Here is a 19,459-nt window from a genome sequence, read left to right on the forward strand (position 1 = left end):
TGGAGGGCCGCACAAGGGGACAGCGCGACCGCTGTGACTCCCTCACACTGCGGGGACCCACCGGGCGTGGTTGGAGGGCTACTGAGGACGCCCGTCCCGAGCCAGGGGCGGGGTCCGGCTCCCTTTGTCCGGAGCCGGCAACAAAGGGGGGGGCTGCAGCGCCCGTGCCGCCTCAGCCGCCGCCTCAGCCGCCCCGCAGGGCAGTCGCGGGCGGTGTCGGGTTTGGAATTTAGTCTTCAGCTGGCGGCGGGGAGCCGGGGCGAGGGCTGGCGGGAGCGGCCACATTGGGTCGCAGCGCGGAGCCCGCCGGTGAGGCGGAGCTGCTGGGATGGTGGCCGCGGCCGCCTTGCTGACCGCTCGCCTCTCCGGTGTCTCGGCCCCCACCGGTCTGGTGTCGGCCTGGTTCTTCTGTTCCCGCCGTGGCACCTCCTGCTTACTTCTCCTCGTTTCCTTTCCGCTTCCCCTGTAGGTCGTGCTCGTCCCTCCTGCCGCCCCGCCATGGCGTCGCCATGCCGGTGGGGACACGGCGCCGGGGCTTCACTGCCGCTGCGTCGCTGAGCCCCGCGCGCATCTCCCGGCTCCAGGAACAGGAGGAGCTGCGGCGGCTGAACGACCGTCTGGCGCTCTCCATTAACAAGATGCGGGGCCTGGAGGCGAAGAGCGCCCTGCAGCAGCAGGCCACCGAGCAGGACCGGGTGCGCGGCTGCGAGGTCACTACCGGCCTGAGGGCTGCGAACGAGACCGAGCTGGCCACGCCCGCCAGGTGCTGGACGACGCGGCGCGGGAGCGGGCCGGGCTGCGGATCGGACTGAGCAGGATCCGCGCCGACTACGACAAGCTGTTGGGCTGGTGAGCGGGGACACGAGTGGGTGGCCCACGCGTGTGGTGGGTGGGTCACGCCGGGGCCGGCGGTCGAGCTGAGCGGTGCCCGCAGTGGCGGCCGTTCCTACCCGGCGGGAGGGCGGGGGCAGCGCGGCGCCGGCCGCCTCGGCATTGAGGGGGTGAGCGGGAGGCAGCGCTACCCCGCTCCGCCCCGGCGGGAAGCGGCGGCCCGGGCCTGGCCCCCGGAGCGCCGCCGTGCCCGCCGCCTCCGAGCTGCGCCCCTGGGGAAGACGGTGGCGGACGCCCGGCTGCCCAAGAGCCGCCGCCGTGTGCCCATCGCTTCGGAGGGCGAGTCCTCCGGGTGGAGCGGTGTTGGCGGCACCCTCGAAACTTCGTCCGAGTTCACCCTGACATAATTTGAGATTGGAAGGCCCCGGGGTTTGAGTCGGGCTGCTCCTTCACCACTACCCTCCTCTGCACAGACTCTGTCCGTAAGGCTTAAGCTGCTTCAGGATGAAAAATGCCCAGTGATGACAGTTTGTGTAGTGGCTGTTAGGGGCCTAGGCTCTTAAATGTGCTTTCTGGAAGATGTTAACTTCACATACGAAAATACATGAGTAGATAACAAGAAGGGTTTACTTAAAACAAAATATCACTGTAATTTCTGGCCACTTTGCTGGACATTCAGATGTTACAGAAGGTAGATTTGTGACCAGATAGCCTCAAGATTCCAAGCTTTATGACACAGCTCTAGGATCTCAACTCTTGCATGATATCACAGAATCATTCAGGTTGGAAAAGACCCTTGGAATCATCCAGCCCAACCATCAGCCCTACTCTACAAAGTTCTCCCCTGCACCAACATCTCATCTAAACGACCCTTAAACACATCCAGGGATGGTGACTCCACCACCTCCCTGGGCAGCCTATTCCACTGTCTGACCACTGGGAAAAATTTTTTCCTCATGTCCAGTCTGAGCCTCCCCTGTTGTACTTTAAAGCTGTTCCCTCTTGTTCTATTGCTAATTACCTGTGAGAAGAGACCAGCACCAACTGCCACTCGATTTTGCTGCTTACACATTTGACTTGATTCAGTTATGTGTTTTGCTTCCTTGTCTGTGTTTACCTTAAATTTTATTTCTGTGGCTGCTGTCATTTTCCATTAGCAAAAGAGAATCTTCTGTTTGGGCTTTTTTTTCTGTAGTTAGGTTCCACTTACCATTCTTGGGACCACAAAGTTTATCAATGTGTTGATGTTGGGAAAGAAATGAGCAGAGTTATTAATCTTGCTTTACTTTTGTATAACCAGTTAATTTTGATTTTCAGTTAAATACACTCTCAAGTCCTTGTTTTTCATAATAAAAAGATATTTCATGTGTGAACCAGCATACTGATGTTTTCATGTGTCTGCAGACAGCTCCAATATCTTTTGGGCTCTTTTTATTTAAACAGAAACAAACCATGAGCTTCTAATTAGTGAGTCTAGTTGTTCTTGTGGTTACTTCTCAGTGCCCCATGAAGGTCTTAAAGAGGTTATTGGCAGTTGCGGGGAAAGCAAGGTGTAGCTGCGGATGAGCACGAAAATGATGACTTGAAAGTCAAACCAGGAGTTTCCATCTCTTGGTGACTTTATGGAGAAAGATACGCTCTTCTGTCAGCTTCTCAGAAGAGTGTATGTGGAGGATTAGGCTCGAGGTGCAATCAGTCTATAGTAGATTCCCTTTCTGTGGCTGTAGTTGGGTCACTTAATAATGTCAACGTGGAGGTTCTTCATATTCTTATTTACATGTTCCTGTGATGTGATACTCAGCAGAAACCTGATGATTTGGGGGGGAGCAGGGAATTGCTCTTGTGCTATACAGCTATGACCTCTTATGAAGAGTGATTCTTACTGCTTGATAGTCTGTCAGTACCTGTCTCAAGCAGATCATCTTTGTACAACACAGAATACAAATTATAGTTCAGGACAAGAAATCCTGAATAGTTTAGTAAAACAAATGGTTAATGGTATTTATGGCTACTAGATTCTACATAAACTTGTATGTGGCTGTTTGTTGTTGTTTGGTGGCAGACCTTACTATGACATCCAGTTTCTTAAATTGCCTCAGAGTATTTTTAAGATGGATATCTTGGGGATATCTAAGCTTATCTGTAATTCTATTTACAGAGTCTTAAGAATAAAGTTTGGTTTTTCCACCTGTTTCAGAGCACACTCCCTGATGGCATCTTTCTTAAGGCTGTTAAGTAATATTAAAACCTGACAAATACTCTTAAAATGCTTTGCACAAGGGTGCACAGGAGTACTGGTAGTCGTAAAGGTCTTGGTTTGCAAGGTATGATGAGAACGTGTGTTCTCTTAACAGAATTTTCCTTGCCCTTTCAGAAAGCTGAAGTGCAGCATGGTCTATGCACTGACTTTAGTTTAAATATGGGTAGGGTAACTGTAGTAGTTTGGATCTGACTAACAGAGCCACCTGAAAAAAAACAGGGAGTTTTCTGGCATGTTTGGTGTCATTGTTAGATTCTCGCAGAATAAACTTTATCTTGCCCTTCTTTGCAAAATACTCATGCTGATGGTTGGAGTGAGGTTTGTCTCATCTATCCTTGGTTGTTAAAGGTTGCTGGCAGATGCACAGCTGAGCCAATCTAGCAGTGTGTTGTTATGGAAGCAAACAATTGCCTTGCGTTCTCATCACCATCCTACTTGTGGCTCTGACTGTCTTGGTTGTTTAACTAGCTAACTTGGATCATTAAAAAGGTAGAAAGATGCTCACTTCTGCTGATCTCCTTTTCTGTCAACAGAGAAGTACCAGCACCTGCAGATAAGACTTGAGAGCAAGGGAAAGTAGTGGGGTGAGTTGGTGTTATGGAGGGTCTCAAATAAACAAGCAACCACCAAAAATTAAAAATTTATTGTCAACACCATTAACTAGCCTTCTGCAAATTACAGGTTTGAATGTCTGTGAGAGGAGAACAGAACAACTTCCTAGGGTTTAACGACCACCCAAAACGCTGTCACTCACCTGACAAGTGAGGGCTCTCAACCTCGAGGACCTGCTTAGGACAGCGTCCCGACCCAGGTCACCTCGAGGAGTTTCCTTGGGCGCCATCCTGACCCAAGGGGAGAGTCCTCAACCGCAGCGTGCTTTTCCAGTGGACAAACTCAAAATGGCTCCCCCAGGGGACTGCATTTATACCCAGGCTGAATCTGATCTGTAGTCAATAGCGGCTCCCATTGGCCAAAAGCCCCAACTACCGTGAAGCCCCAAGAACAACGAGTCAGGAGCTGCTACACTTCAGCAGCCAAGAAGCTCTATGTTTGTTGGGCAGGTGCACCTGCCGCAGTTGGGACTGTTTTGTAAACTGCAAACTGTTTGCTTGACTTGGGTATAACTGGTAGTCCCAGCATAAGAGTCAGATTAGTGGTGGCTAGGTATTTGGTTCCCTTTAGAGTCAGTGGAGATAAATTGTGGGAAAAGTTGCTCTCAGGATGTCCTGGGTCTGTGGAGGGAGCATAGATGATTCACCGCTTAGTTGGCTGAAGTTGGGCAAAATGATTTGTGTTCTAGCTGGCCTTCCTGTGCTGTTTGAATATTTTTGCAGGTTTCCCCAGACACACATGCAACTCTGCTTTCTCTAGTTAGTGCTACATTCTTCTGAAGTGCTTTATCCATTTATTTTATTACCAGACATCCTCTTTCAGTCCCTTGCTTGATTAGTGCATCAAACTCAAGCTTCTAGTTACTTTCAAAGTGTTGTAGGACTTTCCTTATCTTTTTTTATCAAAATTAATTTTAAGGCCCAGTCACCTATTTGTTGGATTCTCTGATTTTTTCCAGCTTCAGTCTCATATATATGGTGTGATTTTCTGAATTTAAGTGCTAGAAGAAGCTTCTGTCCACATTTTTAATCCCTCAAGAAAAACTGCATTGTTTCTGTAGTTGATACTGCTATGTATAGTGGACTTGTTGCATACTTCACTTCTAGAGTGCCTGCCATGCACTGGGTACTGCTGTAGCTAAATAAGTATGAAGGCTTCTCTGGATATTTCAGATCTTAAAGAACTAGGAAAAAAGTGAGATGAAAAAAAAAAAAATCTCCCTATTTCTGTTCTGAGGAAGGGATGGGGAAATGATATGCATGATTGTGAATGTAAAAGGGTGCTTGTGACAGGATGAATGGAGATAAGCCAAAATAAATCTCTTATCTCAAGACTGTATTGTGGAAAAAAATCCATGTACTTTTGAGTTTAGGCATATAGAACTCTTGGATAGCTCTTAGGAGGTGAAGAAGGCAGTCTTGTCTCTTCCCTAATTTGTGAAAGAATTGAAACAATTTACCAATTTGACAGTATTTCCAGTTAATTTTCTCTTTCCTGATAAGGCAAGACTTTACTGTATGCTTTCCCATTGGTGATAGCTGTTGTAGAGACATTCCTCTACTTCCTTCCTTCAAATAGTATGCTCAATTGTGATTGCTGTGTTTCTGCATTTAAGGGCTTTAGAAGACGTGAGTGATAGTTTTAACAATCTAAGCTCATGCTGCTAATCGAAATTGGTCTTGGAAACTTCAGGATTCTTGCTCTTACTTTCATAGTCGCCCATTTTCTGTGCTGTGTGACTGCACAGTGAACTGAAATGAGAAACTGATCTGGCTGGGAAACTAGCTGCAGTCCTGGTCACCGTGCTGTAGTATGGGCACTGTTGGCCGGAGAGAGTGGTGCAGGAGAATGGCTGGGATTCACGAGAGTGCAGTGTGCCTTCATCACTATAGCAGGATAGCCATGGCTGGTAGCTAGACTACTACAGAGACTGTCCTTTCAAATAGGGGTATCAGGTTATCATTAGATTCAAATTGATGGTGGTGAGGTGAGGAATTATGGCTTCAATGAAGATCTGTCTGTGAGTGGAGGATTAAAGGCATTCTGGGCATGTAAGCTTTAATGTTGCATAGAAAAAATGTCTGTGCAAATGGATTTCCAACTATTGGACTTGCTTATGAAGGTGAAAGCAGGTAGTTGCCTGCAAATAGCTGAATCCTCAGCTAAAGTCTCAGTGTGTGATGATGCAATTAACACCAAACTCCTAGCTGTTAATTTTAGGTAGTGCCCTTCCTACAACAGAGCAGTGTGGCCTTGCCTTAGACTTCAGATTACTGCAGATGTCATGTTCCTTTAGAAAAGAGCGAAATAGAAAATGCAGGCAAAGTAGTGAAAGATATGATCCTTAGGCATTTCATAATGTCATTTAAGTGGCAGATACCAGAGTAGAGCTCTAAATTGCTCCGTCACTCCAGCATCCTACAGACTGGATTAAGTTTCTGCTTTTGGGTGGAACTCTATCATTCTTTCATCATTTGCAATAGCTGCAAACCAGGGAGAACTGTAGAGCCAAGGTGGTGGAGGAAAAATCCTGATGTGTAACTCGAGCAATTAATGTAACAATGGTTTACACTGTGAAGTTTGACACAGCTGTGTTATCTCTGTGTTACAGTGTTCAACAAGGGCAGTTCAGTAAGTCAGGCTTATTGTTACTGTTGTGTTACTCAGTCTGCTTATGGGTCAAGTTTCAGGATAGACTTCCACTGGTGAGGTGAATGTTCATTATGGGGACTTATTTAAGTGTAGAGCAGGGCAGAATCCCTGACTGGAGTTGTCAGTATTCTGATTTGTCATGCGAGGTAGTCGTTGTGTTTAGGAAGCATGAGTTGATGTTAATGCTACTTCATTTAGGAAACTCTTTGTTTACATTTGTATTTGACAGGCTGAGATTCCACTGTGGTAGTTTTTCAGTACTGAAGTAAATCTGCTCTCCTGTAAGAGGAGACAATGTGATAAAAGTAACTTTGAGAGAAATTATGTGGTTTATTGAAGTTACTGGAAAAGGATATACAATGGTCATTGATCATCAACTGTTTTATAGAGTGTAAGTATTTATAGTAAATGTAATTGTGACAAGGAACTAGTTTTATGCATTTTTAGTGTTTAAGATACTATTTCTCTGGCTCTCTTGCTTTGTATCTTCAGTTGATCTTATCTATATTCTGAAATTAATTTCTGCAGTGGGATTAGGCAGTAAACTAAATATTAGCAATACCTTGGTATCAGCCAGTGTCTTGAATTACTGTGCAAGTGTGTGGCACTTTGCAGTTAGGACCAAGAGCAACTACTCAAAAGAACCATGTTGTGTTAATGCAAGTGAAGTTGTAACAGCTGTTCCAGGGTTTCCTGTGATGTTTATGTGGTATGCTGTAATGAGCTAGATAAGCTGTTTTGAGGAAGCTGACTTGAAACTTTTTGAAGCATGTTTTCATTATTGTAGGTGGTTTTGGGAGGTCGGGTGAAGATTGGTGGCTGGGGAACAGCTGAGCTTCAGTCTGAAATCTATAACTGTTGTAATGTCTACTGTAGAGAGTGCCTAGAGAAGTAAGGAGAGGAGTGATTGACTTGTTGCACAATAATTAAAGCAATTGAAATGTAAGAATGTAAGTTATCCAAGAGTGTCTTCCAAGCAATGTAGGATGTAACAGTGCAAGAAACAATTTGCTGTAGGTTTAATGGTGGTCTCAAATACATGGACATGTAATAACAACATGGTAATGGGCAGTGACTTGATATGTATGCACTGCACGTGTAAAGGTTCTGCCTAGGTTGGTGGTTAGAGTAGTAGGGTTCCCATGGTTGAGCTCTTCAGGGAAGGGTCACTGCTGAGCAGTAGGTGGCTAGAGATGATGAATGTTTAGTGTTGATTTCAAACACTCAGCAGCTGTCTCCAGTCAAATAAAATGGGTGACATGAGACAAGCTGAAACAAAATTACATATATTTATTTACAGGAAAGGCAAGCTTGTCCAATTACTCTTGTCATCTTGATCTATATACAAAAGCTTGAATGCTTTTAGACAGATATTTCTTATGTTACTGTAAATCACTTCCTTGCAAAACATAGCCTTACTGTTTTGTCTGCTGTAGGGGGAAAAAGTGGAAAACTGACTGCTAGCTAAACAAAATAAAGCATTAATGAGTATAGTTTGGTTTTTTATTTTTATATTTCAGCAGATGTACTGCAGCAGATGTACTGCAGCTATCAGGGTTATATGTACTCCAGAGAGTGGCACTGTAGAATGCTTATTGCTGTCAGGTTGATTGAGTGGTTGGAGGATATTGGGGAAAACAGATTGCACTATTTTGTTGCAGTGTGTGCTGAGCCATTTCTAAAGTATACATGGCTGTAACTCCATCAGTGAGAGCTGTGCTGGTAATGCTAGGTAGGAGTGAGACAGTTCTTTACAGTCCTTAGTGTCTGTGTTGAGTTAAATGTTGTGAGCGAAATCTCTGAAGTGCAGGTTTTCCCTGAAGTACAGTGAAAATGAACGGGAACTGGTTGGTTTGTGAGCAGATCCTAATTCTACATTATTTTAAAATAAATTACAATTCTATGGCTAAGATGATCCACACACTTTGAAGTCAAAAGAGAGCAAAACAAGCTGCTGCTTTGAGGAAGCTGCAAGTCAGCAATTATTTCATTGTTTTTATTTTTCTTTCATGAGCCAAACTACTTGAAGGAATACAGTTCTGGCTAATTTCTGAACACAACCACAGGAAGGTGTTTGAGCTTTTTATCTGTTGTTTTGAAATTTAGCTTTGGATTTCTGTGGAGGAAAAAGCTAGCTATTGTCAAGAGGCTGAAGTTCTTCCTGGTAAAAATTAGGTTTAAAGGGGAAGTGTATGTTGTATACATCTGGTGTGTGTTTTTATAAGTCACAGAGGTTTTTCTGATCTTGTTTCACTTCTTTCCCCCATTTCTTTAGGACTGGGATGACACTGAGTTGCTGAGATTTCATCTGTCTTTCAGAGTGTGAAGTGTTGAGCTCCAATTTCTGTTTTCCTTCTGAGAATGTGTTCAGATGAGCTGTCTCATAGTTGGACAACTCATAACACTAACAACAAACAGTGCTTAATTTTAATTCTTTTCCCCTGCTACTGTGACTTCAGTTGCATGAAATTGTAATATGGCTTTGCAACCTATCTTGTTGCAAACAAGCAAGGAATGGGGCTGATGTAACTGATAATACACTACCTGTATGACTAAATTAGGTATTGGGTTTTAATCATATTGTTGTTGCTAGTCCATGTTATACATCTTTTTCTCTGTCACCCCAATTGCAAGAGCTTTATCTTCAGGTGTCTACCAGTTTGTAATTGATAGAGGTGTTTACATTAAAAGAATTAGAAAACCAAAGTAAATTTATGGTATATGGGGAGTCTTCCTGTTTCAGAGTCCAGGATAATTTGGAGCAGAGTCAGGGGTGGCACACTATGGCCCTGTGTATGTGCAACTTTCAAGTTTCAGGATTCAACCTGACAGACTTGGTTTCAGCAGGAAGTCTTGCCAGAGAGCCTGTGTGAAACAGATTCTCAGTGTTTTGAATAAAGCTTCCTGCAGCAGTGATCAAACAACAAAGGCTTGATGATGTGGGCCCTCATATTTCCCAAGAGATGATGAAGAGATTATTACAGACATACCACAGCAAGACACCTTTCCTTTCCTCTTTTCCTCCTCTGCTGTGCTGCTTCCTTGCGTGCTGCAGTTCCTACAGGAGGCCTCCTGTGAATAATGCAGAGAGCTGGAAGTAGGAGCCCATGTGGCCAAAACCTAAATTCTGTGCTTTTGTCTGAGCTGTGGACCCAACTGATCTGAACTGTTGGGTCTAAGAAGTGATATGTAAAATGCCATGGAGGGACTGGATAGCACTGAACAGGAGAAATGAAAAATACAGTTGAGTATAGAAGAGCGTATGTGTCACAGGTTCTTGCAGTCTACCACTTTGTGGTGTTACTAAGCAGGAGCAGGATTAGCTAGTGCTGGATCTGTGATGTAAAGCCTGCCATCTTGTGGCTGTAGTGCTAAAACATCCATTAATTTTATTTCTACAGGTGTTTTTTTTGCAAGCCTTTTGCACACACCTCTCGAGCACAATGTTAATTGCACATGCTTGCATATAATATGGGAGAAGCATCTTTTAAATTTGAGAGTCTCTCCTTTTAAAATTGTGTTGATTTTAAATTAGTCTTATTTTGCTGAGAAGCAATGCTGTTTCTTTTAAGCAGTACAGTGATTAAAGTAGTGAATGTATTAATGCTTTAACACTTTTGAATTTTGTTCTTAATTTTTATCCAATTTTCAGTCTCAACAGTTTAGTGTTTTCAGTTGTGATTTTTTTCACTTCTGCAAAGAGAAGTGTGAAAACTGAAGAAGAATATGCTAGCTGTTGCCTTACTGAGCCAGAATCTGTCCATTCTTGTAAATGTTCAGAGTTTGATTAGAAGCATCTAGAACTTCTGTATGCTACTGTCCTTACTAGAGAAATCTGTGTATCCCAGAGAGAAAAAAGAATCAAATTCAAGGTGGAAGAACTTGTGTTACACACTTAAACGCAGCTGCTTGTGCTATCTGAAGCCCCCAGGTGCTGTAACAGAAGCTGGCTGCAGAGAAGCCACCCTGGCTGAACAGGGAGCTTTGACTGCCACTCAGGGAGAAAAGGAGAGTTTACAGCTTCTGGAAGAAGGGGCTGGCCACTCACAATGATTACAAAGATGCTGTGAGGCTATGCAGGGCAGAAATCAGGAGGTCTAAAGCCCAGCTGGAAATTAATCTGGCTTTAGCAGTCAAAGACAACAAGAAATGTTTCTATAAGTATGTCAACAGCAAAAGAAAGACCAGGGAGAGACTCCATCCCCTGCTAGACACAGGAGGAAACATGGAAACAACTGATGAGGAAAAGGCTGAGGTGCTTAATGCCTTCTTTGCCTCAGTCTTTAATAACAAGACTAGTTGTATTGAGGGAATCCAGCCTCCTCAGCCAGAAGACAGAGACTGAGAGAACAACCCCCCTGCAATCCAGGAGGAGATAGTCAGTGACCTACTGCATCACACAGACACACACAAGTCTATGGGACCGGACGGGATACACCCGAGGGTGCTGAAGGAGCTGGCTGGGGTGCTCACCAAGCCGCTTTCCATCATTTACCAGCAGTCCTGGCTGACCAGGGAGGTGCCGACAGATTGGAAACTGGTCAATGTGACGCCCATATATAAGAAGGGTCGGAAGGATGATCCGGGAAATTACAGGCCTGTCAGCTTGACTTCGGTGCCCGGGAAGCTGATGGAGCAGCTCATCCTGAGTACCATCACACAACACATGCAGGACAACCAGATGATCAGGCCCAGTCAGCATGGGTTTATGAAAGGCAGGTCCTGCTTGACAAACCTGGTCTCCTTCTACGACAGGGTGACCCGCTTATTGCATGAGGGAAAGGCTGTGGATGTTGTCTATCTTGACTTTAGTAAGGCCTTTGACACCGTTTCCCACAGCATTCTCGTGGCAAAACTGGCTGCTCGTGGCTTGGATGGGCACACGCTTTGCCGGGTAAAAAACTGGCTGGATGGCCGGGCCTAAAGAGTTGTGGTGAACGGAGTTAAATCCAGTTGGCGGCCGGTCACGAGTGGTGTCCCCCAGGGCTCGGTTTTGGGGCCACTCCTGTTTAACATCTTTATTGACGATCTAGACGAGGGGATCGAGTGCACCCTCAGTAAGTTTGCAGATGACACCAAGTTGGGTGGGAGTGTTGATCTGCTCGAGGGTAGGGAGGCTCTGCAGAGAGACCTGGACGGGCTGGAGCGATGGGCTCAGGCCAACTGTAGGAGTTTCAATAAGGCCAAATGCCGGGTGCTGCACTTTGGCCACAACAACCCCCAGCAGCGCTACAGGCTTGGGGAGGAGTGGCTGGAGAGCTGCCAGTCAGAGAGGGACCTGGGGGTGTTGATTGGCAGCCGGCTGAACATGAGCCAGCAGTGTGCCCAGGTGGCCAAGAAGGCCAATGGTCTCCTGGCTTGTATCAGAAATAGCGTGGCCAGCAGGGCCAGGGAAGTGATCTTGCCCCTGTACTCAGCACTGGTGAGGCCGCATCTTGATTCCTGGGTTCAGTTTTGAGCCCCTCACTACAAAAAGGACATTGAATGACTCGAATGTGTCCAGAGAAGGGCAACGAAGCTGGTGCACGGTCTGGAGCACAGGTCGTACGAGGAGCGGCTGAGGGAACTGGGGTTGTTTAGTGTGGAGAAGAGGAGGCTGAGGGGAGACCTCATCGCCCTCTACAGCTACCTGAAAGGAGGTTGCAGAGAGCTGGGGATGAGTCCCTTTAACCAAGTAACAAGCGATAGAACAAGAGGTAATGGCCTCAAGTTGCACCACGGAAGGTTTAGACTGGATATGAGGAAGCATTTCTTTACAGAACGGGTTGTTAGGCGTTGGAATGGGCTGCCCAGGGCAGTGGTGGAGTCCCCATCCCTGGAGGTGTTTAAGAGTCAGGTCGACTTAGTGCTTAGGGATATGAATCACAGAATCACAGAATCATATAGGTTGGAAAGGACCTTGAAGATCATCTAGTCCAACCGTTAACCTAGCATTGGCAGTTTCCAACTACACCATATCCCTCAGCGCATATGGTGTAGTTGGGAACTGTCAGTGTCAGGTTAATGGTTGGACTGGATGATCTTCAAGGTCTTTTCCAACCTAGACAATTCTGTGATTCTGATTCTGTAACATCAGCAGTCATTTTGATTCCTGAATATGGTTTTCTTTCCCCTGTTTTTGATAGCAGCCTACTGTAGCTTTATGTGGATAATTAATTCAGGCTGAAGAATGTGGGTTTGTGTTTATGTGGCATTACTTTCCTTTTCTCATTTGACTTTGTATATACTGTTTTAGAGAATAAACCCCTAGAAACTGTTTGACTGCTTGTGTAGACACTGAAGGGAAGTGGCTGCAAGTATACTTAAAATTATAAGAGCTTCTGACCTTGTTAATATAGAGAAACCAGGAAAATAGAACGTTTCGTTTTAACATTAACCATCACTTGTGTTTTACTAGCATTTATTTTTCCCGTATTTTACTGCAATATATATAATTTCACTTACACTCTTTTCCTCACTACCCTGTGTAGTCTTACCCACTTATAAAATGTTTTGAAACCTGTAACTCCTTGCCTAGGGGGGATAAAACAGGCCTTGGACAGTCTGGTAAACTCCTGAGTACATCCCTGATAACAGGGACCTAAAAATGTAAGACAAGTGCCTGATAAAATGCCAGTGTCAAGATAAGCGACTGGAAGGTGGTTTAAACTAACTCCCTTGAAACAAACAGGAGCTGAAGGACAGATGAGGTAACTCTGTGACCATGTATGGACACGGGAAACCTCAAGTTAACTAACAGACAGTGTGAGGAAGGCTGTGTGGACCACTAAGGAGGGGAGAAGACCCTCACTCTATTTTTACTATGCGTGCTCAGGCTATGTAAATGAATTCTGAGAACCCATTAGCATAAGACTGCCTCTTCCAGGAAATCTGATGAATGTGTGATTTTTGTATATATTAGAGTGTTTTGTTAGTAGGTGTGGCACTTGTGGTGGAGTGATCCCCAGTGCTGCCCAGTGCTGCTAATAAAGAATACCTGCTTAAAAATTATATTGAATTCTGACTGTTCAGTGAACCTCTTTGTTTCAACACAAAACCTAATCTGAGTGGTGATCTGAAAAGCTTGTGTGTGTTTGTTTGCATAAAGACAGACACCTGTACCTCTGCACCAGTGCAGTTTCAGTGATGGCACAGACTATTGTATACACAGGATTTGCATATTATAGAATCATAGAATCATTCAGGTTGGAAAAGACCCTTGGGATCATCCAGTCCAACCATCAGCCCTACTCTACAAAGTTCTCCCCTACACCATATCCACCAACATCTCATCTAAACCACCCTTAAACACATCCAGGGATGGTGACTCCACCACCTCCCTGGGCAGCGTATTCCACTGTCTGACCACTCTTTCTGGGAAAAATGTTTTCCTAATGTCCAGTCTAAACCTCCCCTGTTGCAGTTTAAAGCCATTCTCCCTTGTTCTGTCACTAATCACCTGTGAAGGAGATCAGGTTTGTCAGGCAGGACCTGCCTTTCATAAACCCATGCTGACTAGGCCTGATCCCCTGGTTGTCCATTATATGACTTGTAATGGCACTCAAGATGATCTGCTCCATGACCTTCCCTGGCACCGAGGTCAGACTGACAGGTCTATAGTTTTCTGGATCCTCCTTTCTGCCTCTCTTGGAGATGGGTGTCACATTTGCCACCCTCCAGTCCAATGGGACCTCCCCAGTTAGCCATGACTTCAGGTAAATCATGGAAAGCAGCTTGGTGAGCACATCTGCCAACTCCCTCAGCACCCTTGGGTGTAACCCATCCAGTCCCACAGACTTGTGTGCATCCAAGTGGTGTAGCAGGTCTCTGACCACCTCCTTTTTAATTGTGCTGACCTCATTCTGCTTCCCCTCCCCATCTCCCAGCTCATGAGGCTGGGTGTCCAGGGAACAGCCAGTTCCACTGCTAAAGTCTGAGGCAAAGTAGGTGTTGAGCACCTGAGCCTTTTCCTCATCCTTAGTTACCATGTTTCCCTCTGCATCCAATAAAGGAGGGAGATTTTCCCTAATCCTCCTTTTGCTGTTAACAAACTTATAGAAACATTTTTTATTATCCTTAACAGCTGTAGCCAAGTTGAGCTCTAGCTGTGCTTTGGCTCTCATAATGCTCTCCCTGCATAGCTTCACTACATCTTTATAGTCTTCATGAGAGACCTGGCCCCTCTTCCAAAGGTCATAGATTCTCCTCTTCTTCTTGAGATCCAGCCAAAGGTCCCTGTTTAGCCAGGCTGGTCTCCTTCCCTGCCTGCTTGTTTTTCAGCACGTGGGAACAGCCTGCTCCTGTGCCTTTAAGACTTCTCTCTTGTAGTATGTCCAGCCTTCCTGGACTCCCACGTCCTTCAAGGCAGCCTCCCAAGGGATTTTGTTAATTAGTCCTTTGAACAGGTCAAAGTTTGCCCTCCGGAAGTCTAAGGTGGCAGTTTTACTAACCCCTCTCTTTGTTTCTCCAAGGAATGAAAACTCAATCATCTCATGATCACTGCACCCTAGACGGCCTCCAACCTTTACCTCCCCCACAAGCTCTTCCCTGTTCACAAGAAGCAGGTCCAGGAGGGCACCTCCCCTGGTCGGCTCACTCACCAGCTGTATGAGGAAGTTTTCCTCCACACATTCCAGGAACCTCCTGGATTGTTCCCTCTCTGCTGTGTTGTGATCCCAGCAGATACCCGGGAGGTTAAAGTCCCCCACAAGAACAACGGCAAGTGACCGCGAGATTTCTCCCAACTGTTCATATAAGGCTTCATCCACCTCACTGCTTTGGTTGGGAGGTCTATAGCAGACTCCCACAGCAAGATCTGCTTTATTGGCCCTTAACCTAATCCAAACACTCTCAACCCTGTTATCACTATACTTGATTTCTGAGCTGTCATAGCATTCTCTAACATACAGCGCCACTCCACCACCTCTCCTTCCCTGTCTATCCCTCCAGAAGAGCTTGTAGCCATCGATTGCAGCACTCCAGTAGTGTGAGGCATCCCACCACGTTTCTGTTATAGCTACTATGTCACAGTTCTCATACTGCATCATGGCTTCAAGCTCCCCCTGTTTGTTGCTCATACTGCGTGCATTGGTATAGATGCACTTGAGATGAGCTAATGAATCCAACACCTTGTTGTTAGTGTGGGCCCCATTCCCTACCAGACCCTTCTCAGGTGCTTCCATGGTTGCTAAACATCTTTCCCTTCTCTCAAACGAAGTGGCAGAGGGAGAGCCCTCACCAGTCCACCATCCGTCAAGTTTTGGCATGCTTCCCTTGAGCTTATTCCTAACAGGCCCAGTTATCTCCCTGTCCCCTCTCATATCTAGTTTAAAGCCCTGTCAATAAGCCCTGCTAACTCCTGTCCCAGAATCCTTTTCCCCCTGTGGGACAGCTGCATCCCACCTGTCTCATTTGTTGCCAGCAGACCAGGTGCCTTATAAACCTCACCATGATCAAAGAACCCAAAATTCCGATGGTGGCACCATTCTCTGAGCCACGTGTTAATCAGATATGTTTTCTACCCTCTTTCAGTGGTTTTCCCTTCCACTTGAGTGATTGATGAAAACACGACCTGAGCTCCCGAGCCTTCAATTAGCCTCCCCAGTGCCTTGAAGTCCTTTTTGAGTGACTTAAGACTTCTCTCTGCCACCTCATCGTTACCTGCCTGGATAACCAAGAAAGGGTAGTAATCGCACCAGAGCAGTAACCCTCCTTTTAATGTCTCTAACCCAAGCCCCAGGGAGGCAGCAGACCTCTCTGTGGTATGGGTCGACATATGGGCCCCTCTGTACCCCTCAGAACAGAGTCACCCACTACAATTACCCTCCTTTCCTTCTTAATTGAAGAAGTCTCAAGTCATGGGGCTGAGGGACAAGGTGTGGATGGCTCACCAGATGGGTCCTCGTTTCCATCTTCATTCAGCTGGCCGTCTAGTTCCAAAGCCTCATACCTATTGTATAATGACAACTGGGAAGGTGAGGGGGGCCGAGAAGGTTTTCGCTTGCCTTTCCGAGGAAGGACCTGACTCCATTCCCCCCTGTCACAGATCTTGCCTCAGATCTGTGGAACTTTGCCATTATGTGTGATTAGAAGGGTGCTGTAAAGCTTCTGCTAATGGAGGACTGGCTTATAAATAGTTAATATCAATTTTCATTAAGAAGTTGGTCTCTTAATGGGGAATGGGCTTTTTGCAGCCTAGACAGTGGATATGCACAAGTTCCTGCTGGATAAAAGGCAACGAAGATAATTTACTTGATTCAGCCCAATGGAAAGAGGTTTCAGATGGGAGAATGTGGTGGTTTAGCCCCTGCCGGGGTCTGAGACCATGCGGCCGCTGCCCCTCCCCCACAAAGGGAGTGAAATACAAAGCCCCAAGACTGAAATAAGGAAAGGTTTAATACAACAGTGCAATAGCAACACAACCAACAACAACAATAACAGTAATGGTGATAGCAATGAACAGAGCAAAATAGCTACCAAATACAGCAGTTTGAAGCACGATGTACAAAACCACGAGTGCACCGCGCCAGGAAAAATGTGACCTGCCAGGATGTGACATCCGCATGGTATCTGAATAACCCGGCTAGAGCTCCCCCCCACTGCTGGGGAAACTTAACCCTATCCTGGTTAAACCAGGACAGAGAACTTACTTCTTACTGTTAAGATTATGGTGAAGGTAGGACATCTTTACAGTGGCTAGCAAAAGAGCAAAGAAGAGGTGCCTTTAATAAACACACAGTTTCCCCTTTCTGTGTATGCGTCTCAGACTTGTTTGACACCGAGTTTCCTATATATTTAGGTCTCTACAGCCCAGCAAAATATTAAGCTATTGTTATATCAGATGAGAAAGTGGAACCAAGTTGATCTAAATTAACAGTAAATTTAGCCAAGACAAAATGTTCTTGTTGGTTGTCTCTCAAGTTTAATTAATGCACCTTGTTTATGAGTCAGCAGTCTACTTTGGGGACATTTCTAGACTTCCTTACCGCCCTTTCTGATTTATTCCAGCTATGGAAAAAAGGAATCTGATCTTAACGTTCAAGTCAAACTTCAGGAGTATGAAGCAGCCTTCAATTCTAAAGAAGTTGTGCTGGCCACAGCCCTTGCTGATAAGAGAAATCTGGAGGCCGAAGATGAGGGTCTAAAAGATAAAGTTGTAAAGGTGAGAAGAAGAAATATTTAACCATCAACCATAACCTTTGTAGCCAAAAAATGGATGCAAAACCTGTCATCTGGTCACAACTAGAACAAACTACTGTTCACTGTCAACACTGGAAGCGGTATTGGGTAGGTGTCTGTGTCCAGTACTGTGCAGTTTATTAATAAACATTAGTGGTGGAATAGAGTGCTTTTAAAATTGCAGACTCTGAAATTGCAAGGGATGGTACTTATGTTGAAGAAAGCAAGTCAAGAGTCAAACTTGTCAAATTGTAGAACTGTTTTGGGGAGAGACTGACTTCACAAATACAGATAATGAATAATGGACAAGTATCAGTTTTGGTTCTGCTCTCCATCTTCTGGGCATCTGATAGAACAAAGCGGGGGGGTGGGGAAGTCTTGTGCTAGTTTTGTTAACCTTTTGAAACACATGATTTGTGCTTTTAAGCAACACTACCTCAAGATGACAAGCTGAGGAGACCAGGAAGCTGGTATTTGCCATGTAGAAAACTTGGAAGTTTTGTAAGGAAATTCGATAAGTAGCATTTTAATGGCAGTTACCAATGTGAAATACCTAGAACTCACTTGTGCAGGCAATTGCAAAATGGTAGGGAGAGAGACATTAGAGGTGTAAATATTGGATTTGATTGTCAAATTCAACCATAACATGTAGTGAGCTGTACTTCTAGGTAGCTGAGGTCATTGTTACGTGAGTTCTGCTGCATAATCGTTGTGTTGGTTCTTCTGTTTCTTAAAGCTTGAAGTTTCTTTAGCTGCTACCAAGGAACAGCTTGCAAATGAAACCTTACTGAAGGTTGATCTTGAAAACCATTGTCAGACTCTCACTGAGGACTTGGAATTCCATAAAACTATGTATGAGGAGGTAAATGCTTTAGTCTCAAGAATTCACATTATTAAAGGGAAGAAGACAACTTGGAGGGTCATTCTGAGGGCCCTCCCCACCTAAATTATTTTAGTATTCTAGTAGTCCTGTTGGAACTCCCATTCAGAGGCGGGTTTACCTCTATTCTATCTAGAAGATTTCCAAATTCTTTTCTAGGAAATATTATGGTAACTCAGAGATCTTGTGATAAAACAGCTTCATGTTTCATGTTAAATTCTGCCCACAGTATTGCAGTGTACAGGTCTTTTCATAGTAATGAGAAAGTAGGTTAATAATTTCTCACATAATCCCTTTATGAGAGAGACACTCAAAACAGACTCTGACTTGTACTGTTTTTAATTTCAGAACTTTCTAATAAGATGCTTTAGAATAATGGAGACAGAAGTTGGTGAATATTTGCCCTTCAGAGCTTTTTCTTGCCACCCTCCCTTTCACTTGTGGTACTTGAGACTTTTCAGGAGAAACCTTAGAGCAGTAATGGAAGTACCTAACCATACTGTCTTTTGTTCTGGGTGCACATTTCCTTGCTAGTTGTGTTTTCAGCTTTGTTCATGTTTGAATCCTTTTTTCCAGAGACCACAGGCAAGCATACAAATAAATATGGAGAATGTTGGTTAGTGAAAATGACTGCTTAATTTTACAGTATTTTCATTTTGTGTGAGCATAGAAGATACCTAAGGAAAGGGGTGATATATTTCTAAAATCTAAGCATGAGGTTTATTTGTTGAAAATGCATACAACTCTCAGAAGGAAACGTGACTTTACATGCTGATGGTATCCTAGCTCTTATTTTGATGACTGGCTATTGCAAAATAAGGTACTATGCAGATCAGACTGGGGAAATGGCTCCGTGTTTCTACTGAAAGTTTCAATGTCAAGCTAATCTAATGCTGATAACAAGGCTAGCTAGCTAAAATCTGTGTCACTATCTGCTCAGTGTATAGTCTTCTAAAACTTGTTTTGTCTCATTTACTGTTATTTTATTTTTCTGTTTTTCTTAGAAAATCAATGAAACAATAAGGCAACGTAAAACTTGCTCAGCTGAGGCTGATTCTGGGTGTCAA

The 19,459-nt window shown here is 44.8% G+C and overlaps 1 protein-coding gene across 1 annotated transcript in view; it reads left to right on the forward strand.

The window, feature by feature from the left end:
* The first annotated feature begins 290 nt into the window (after positions 1-290).
* Positions 291-19,459, forward strand: part of LMNB1 (lamin B1) — a 36,057-nt gene continuing 16,888 nt past the window's right edge. Inside the window, 3 exon segments of the mRNA XM_074856377.1 lie at positions 291-750; positions 753-849; positions 17,342-17,495. Of these exon segments, the coding sequence (XP_074712478.1) occupies positions 510-750; positions 753-849; positions 17,342-17,495 (492 nt within the window). The 5' untranslated portion in view covers positions 291-509.

Source organism: Strix uralensis, chromosome Z, assembly GCF_047716275.1.
Source record: "Strix uralensis isolate ZFMK-TIS-50842 chromosome Z, bStrUra1, whole genome shotgun sequence".
NCBI lineage: Eukaryota > Metazoa > Chordata > Aves > Strigiformes > Strigidae > Strix > Strix uralensis.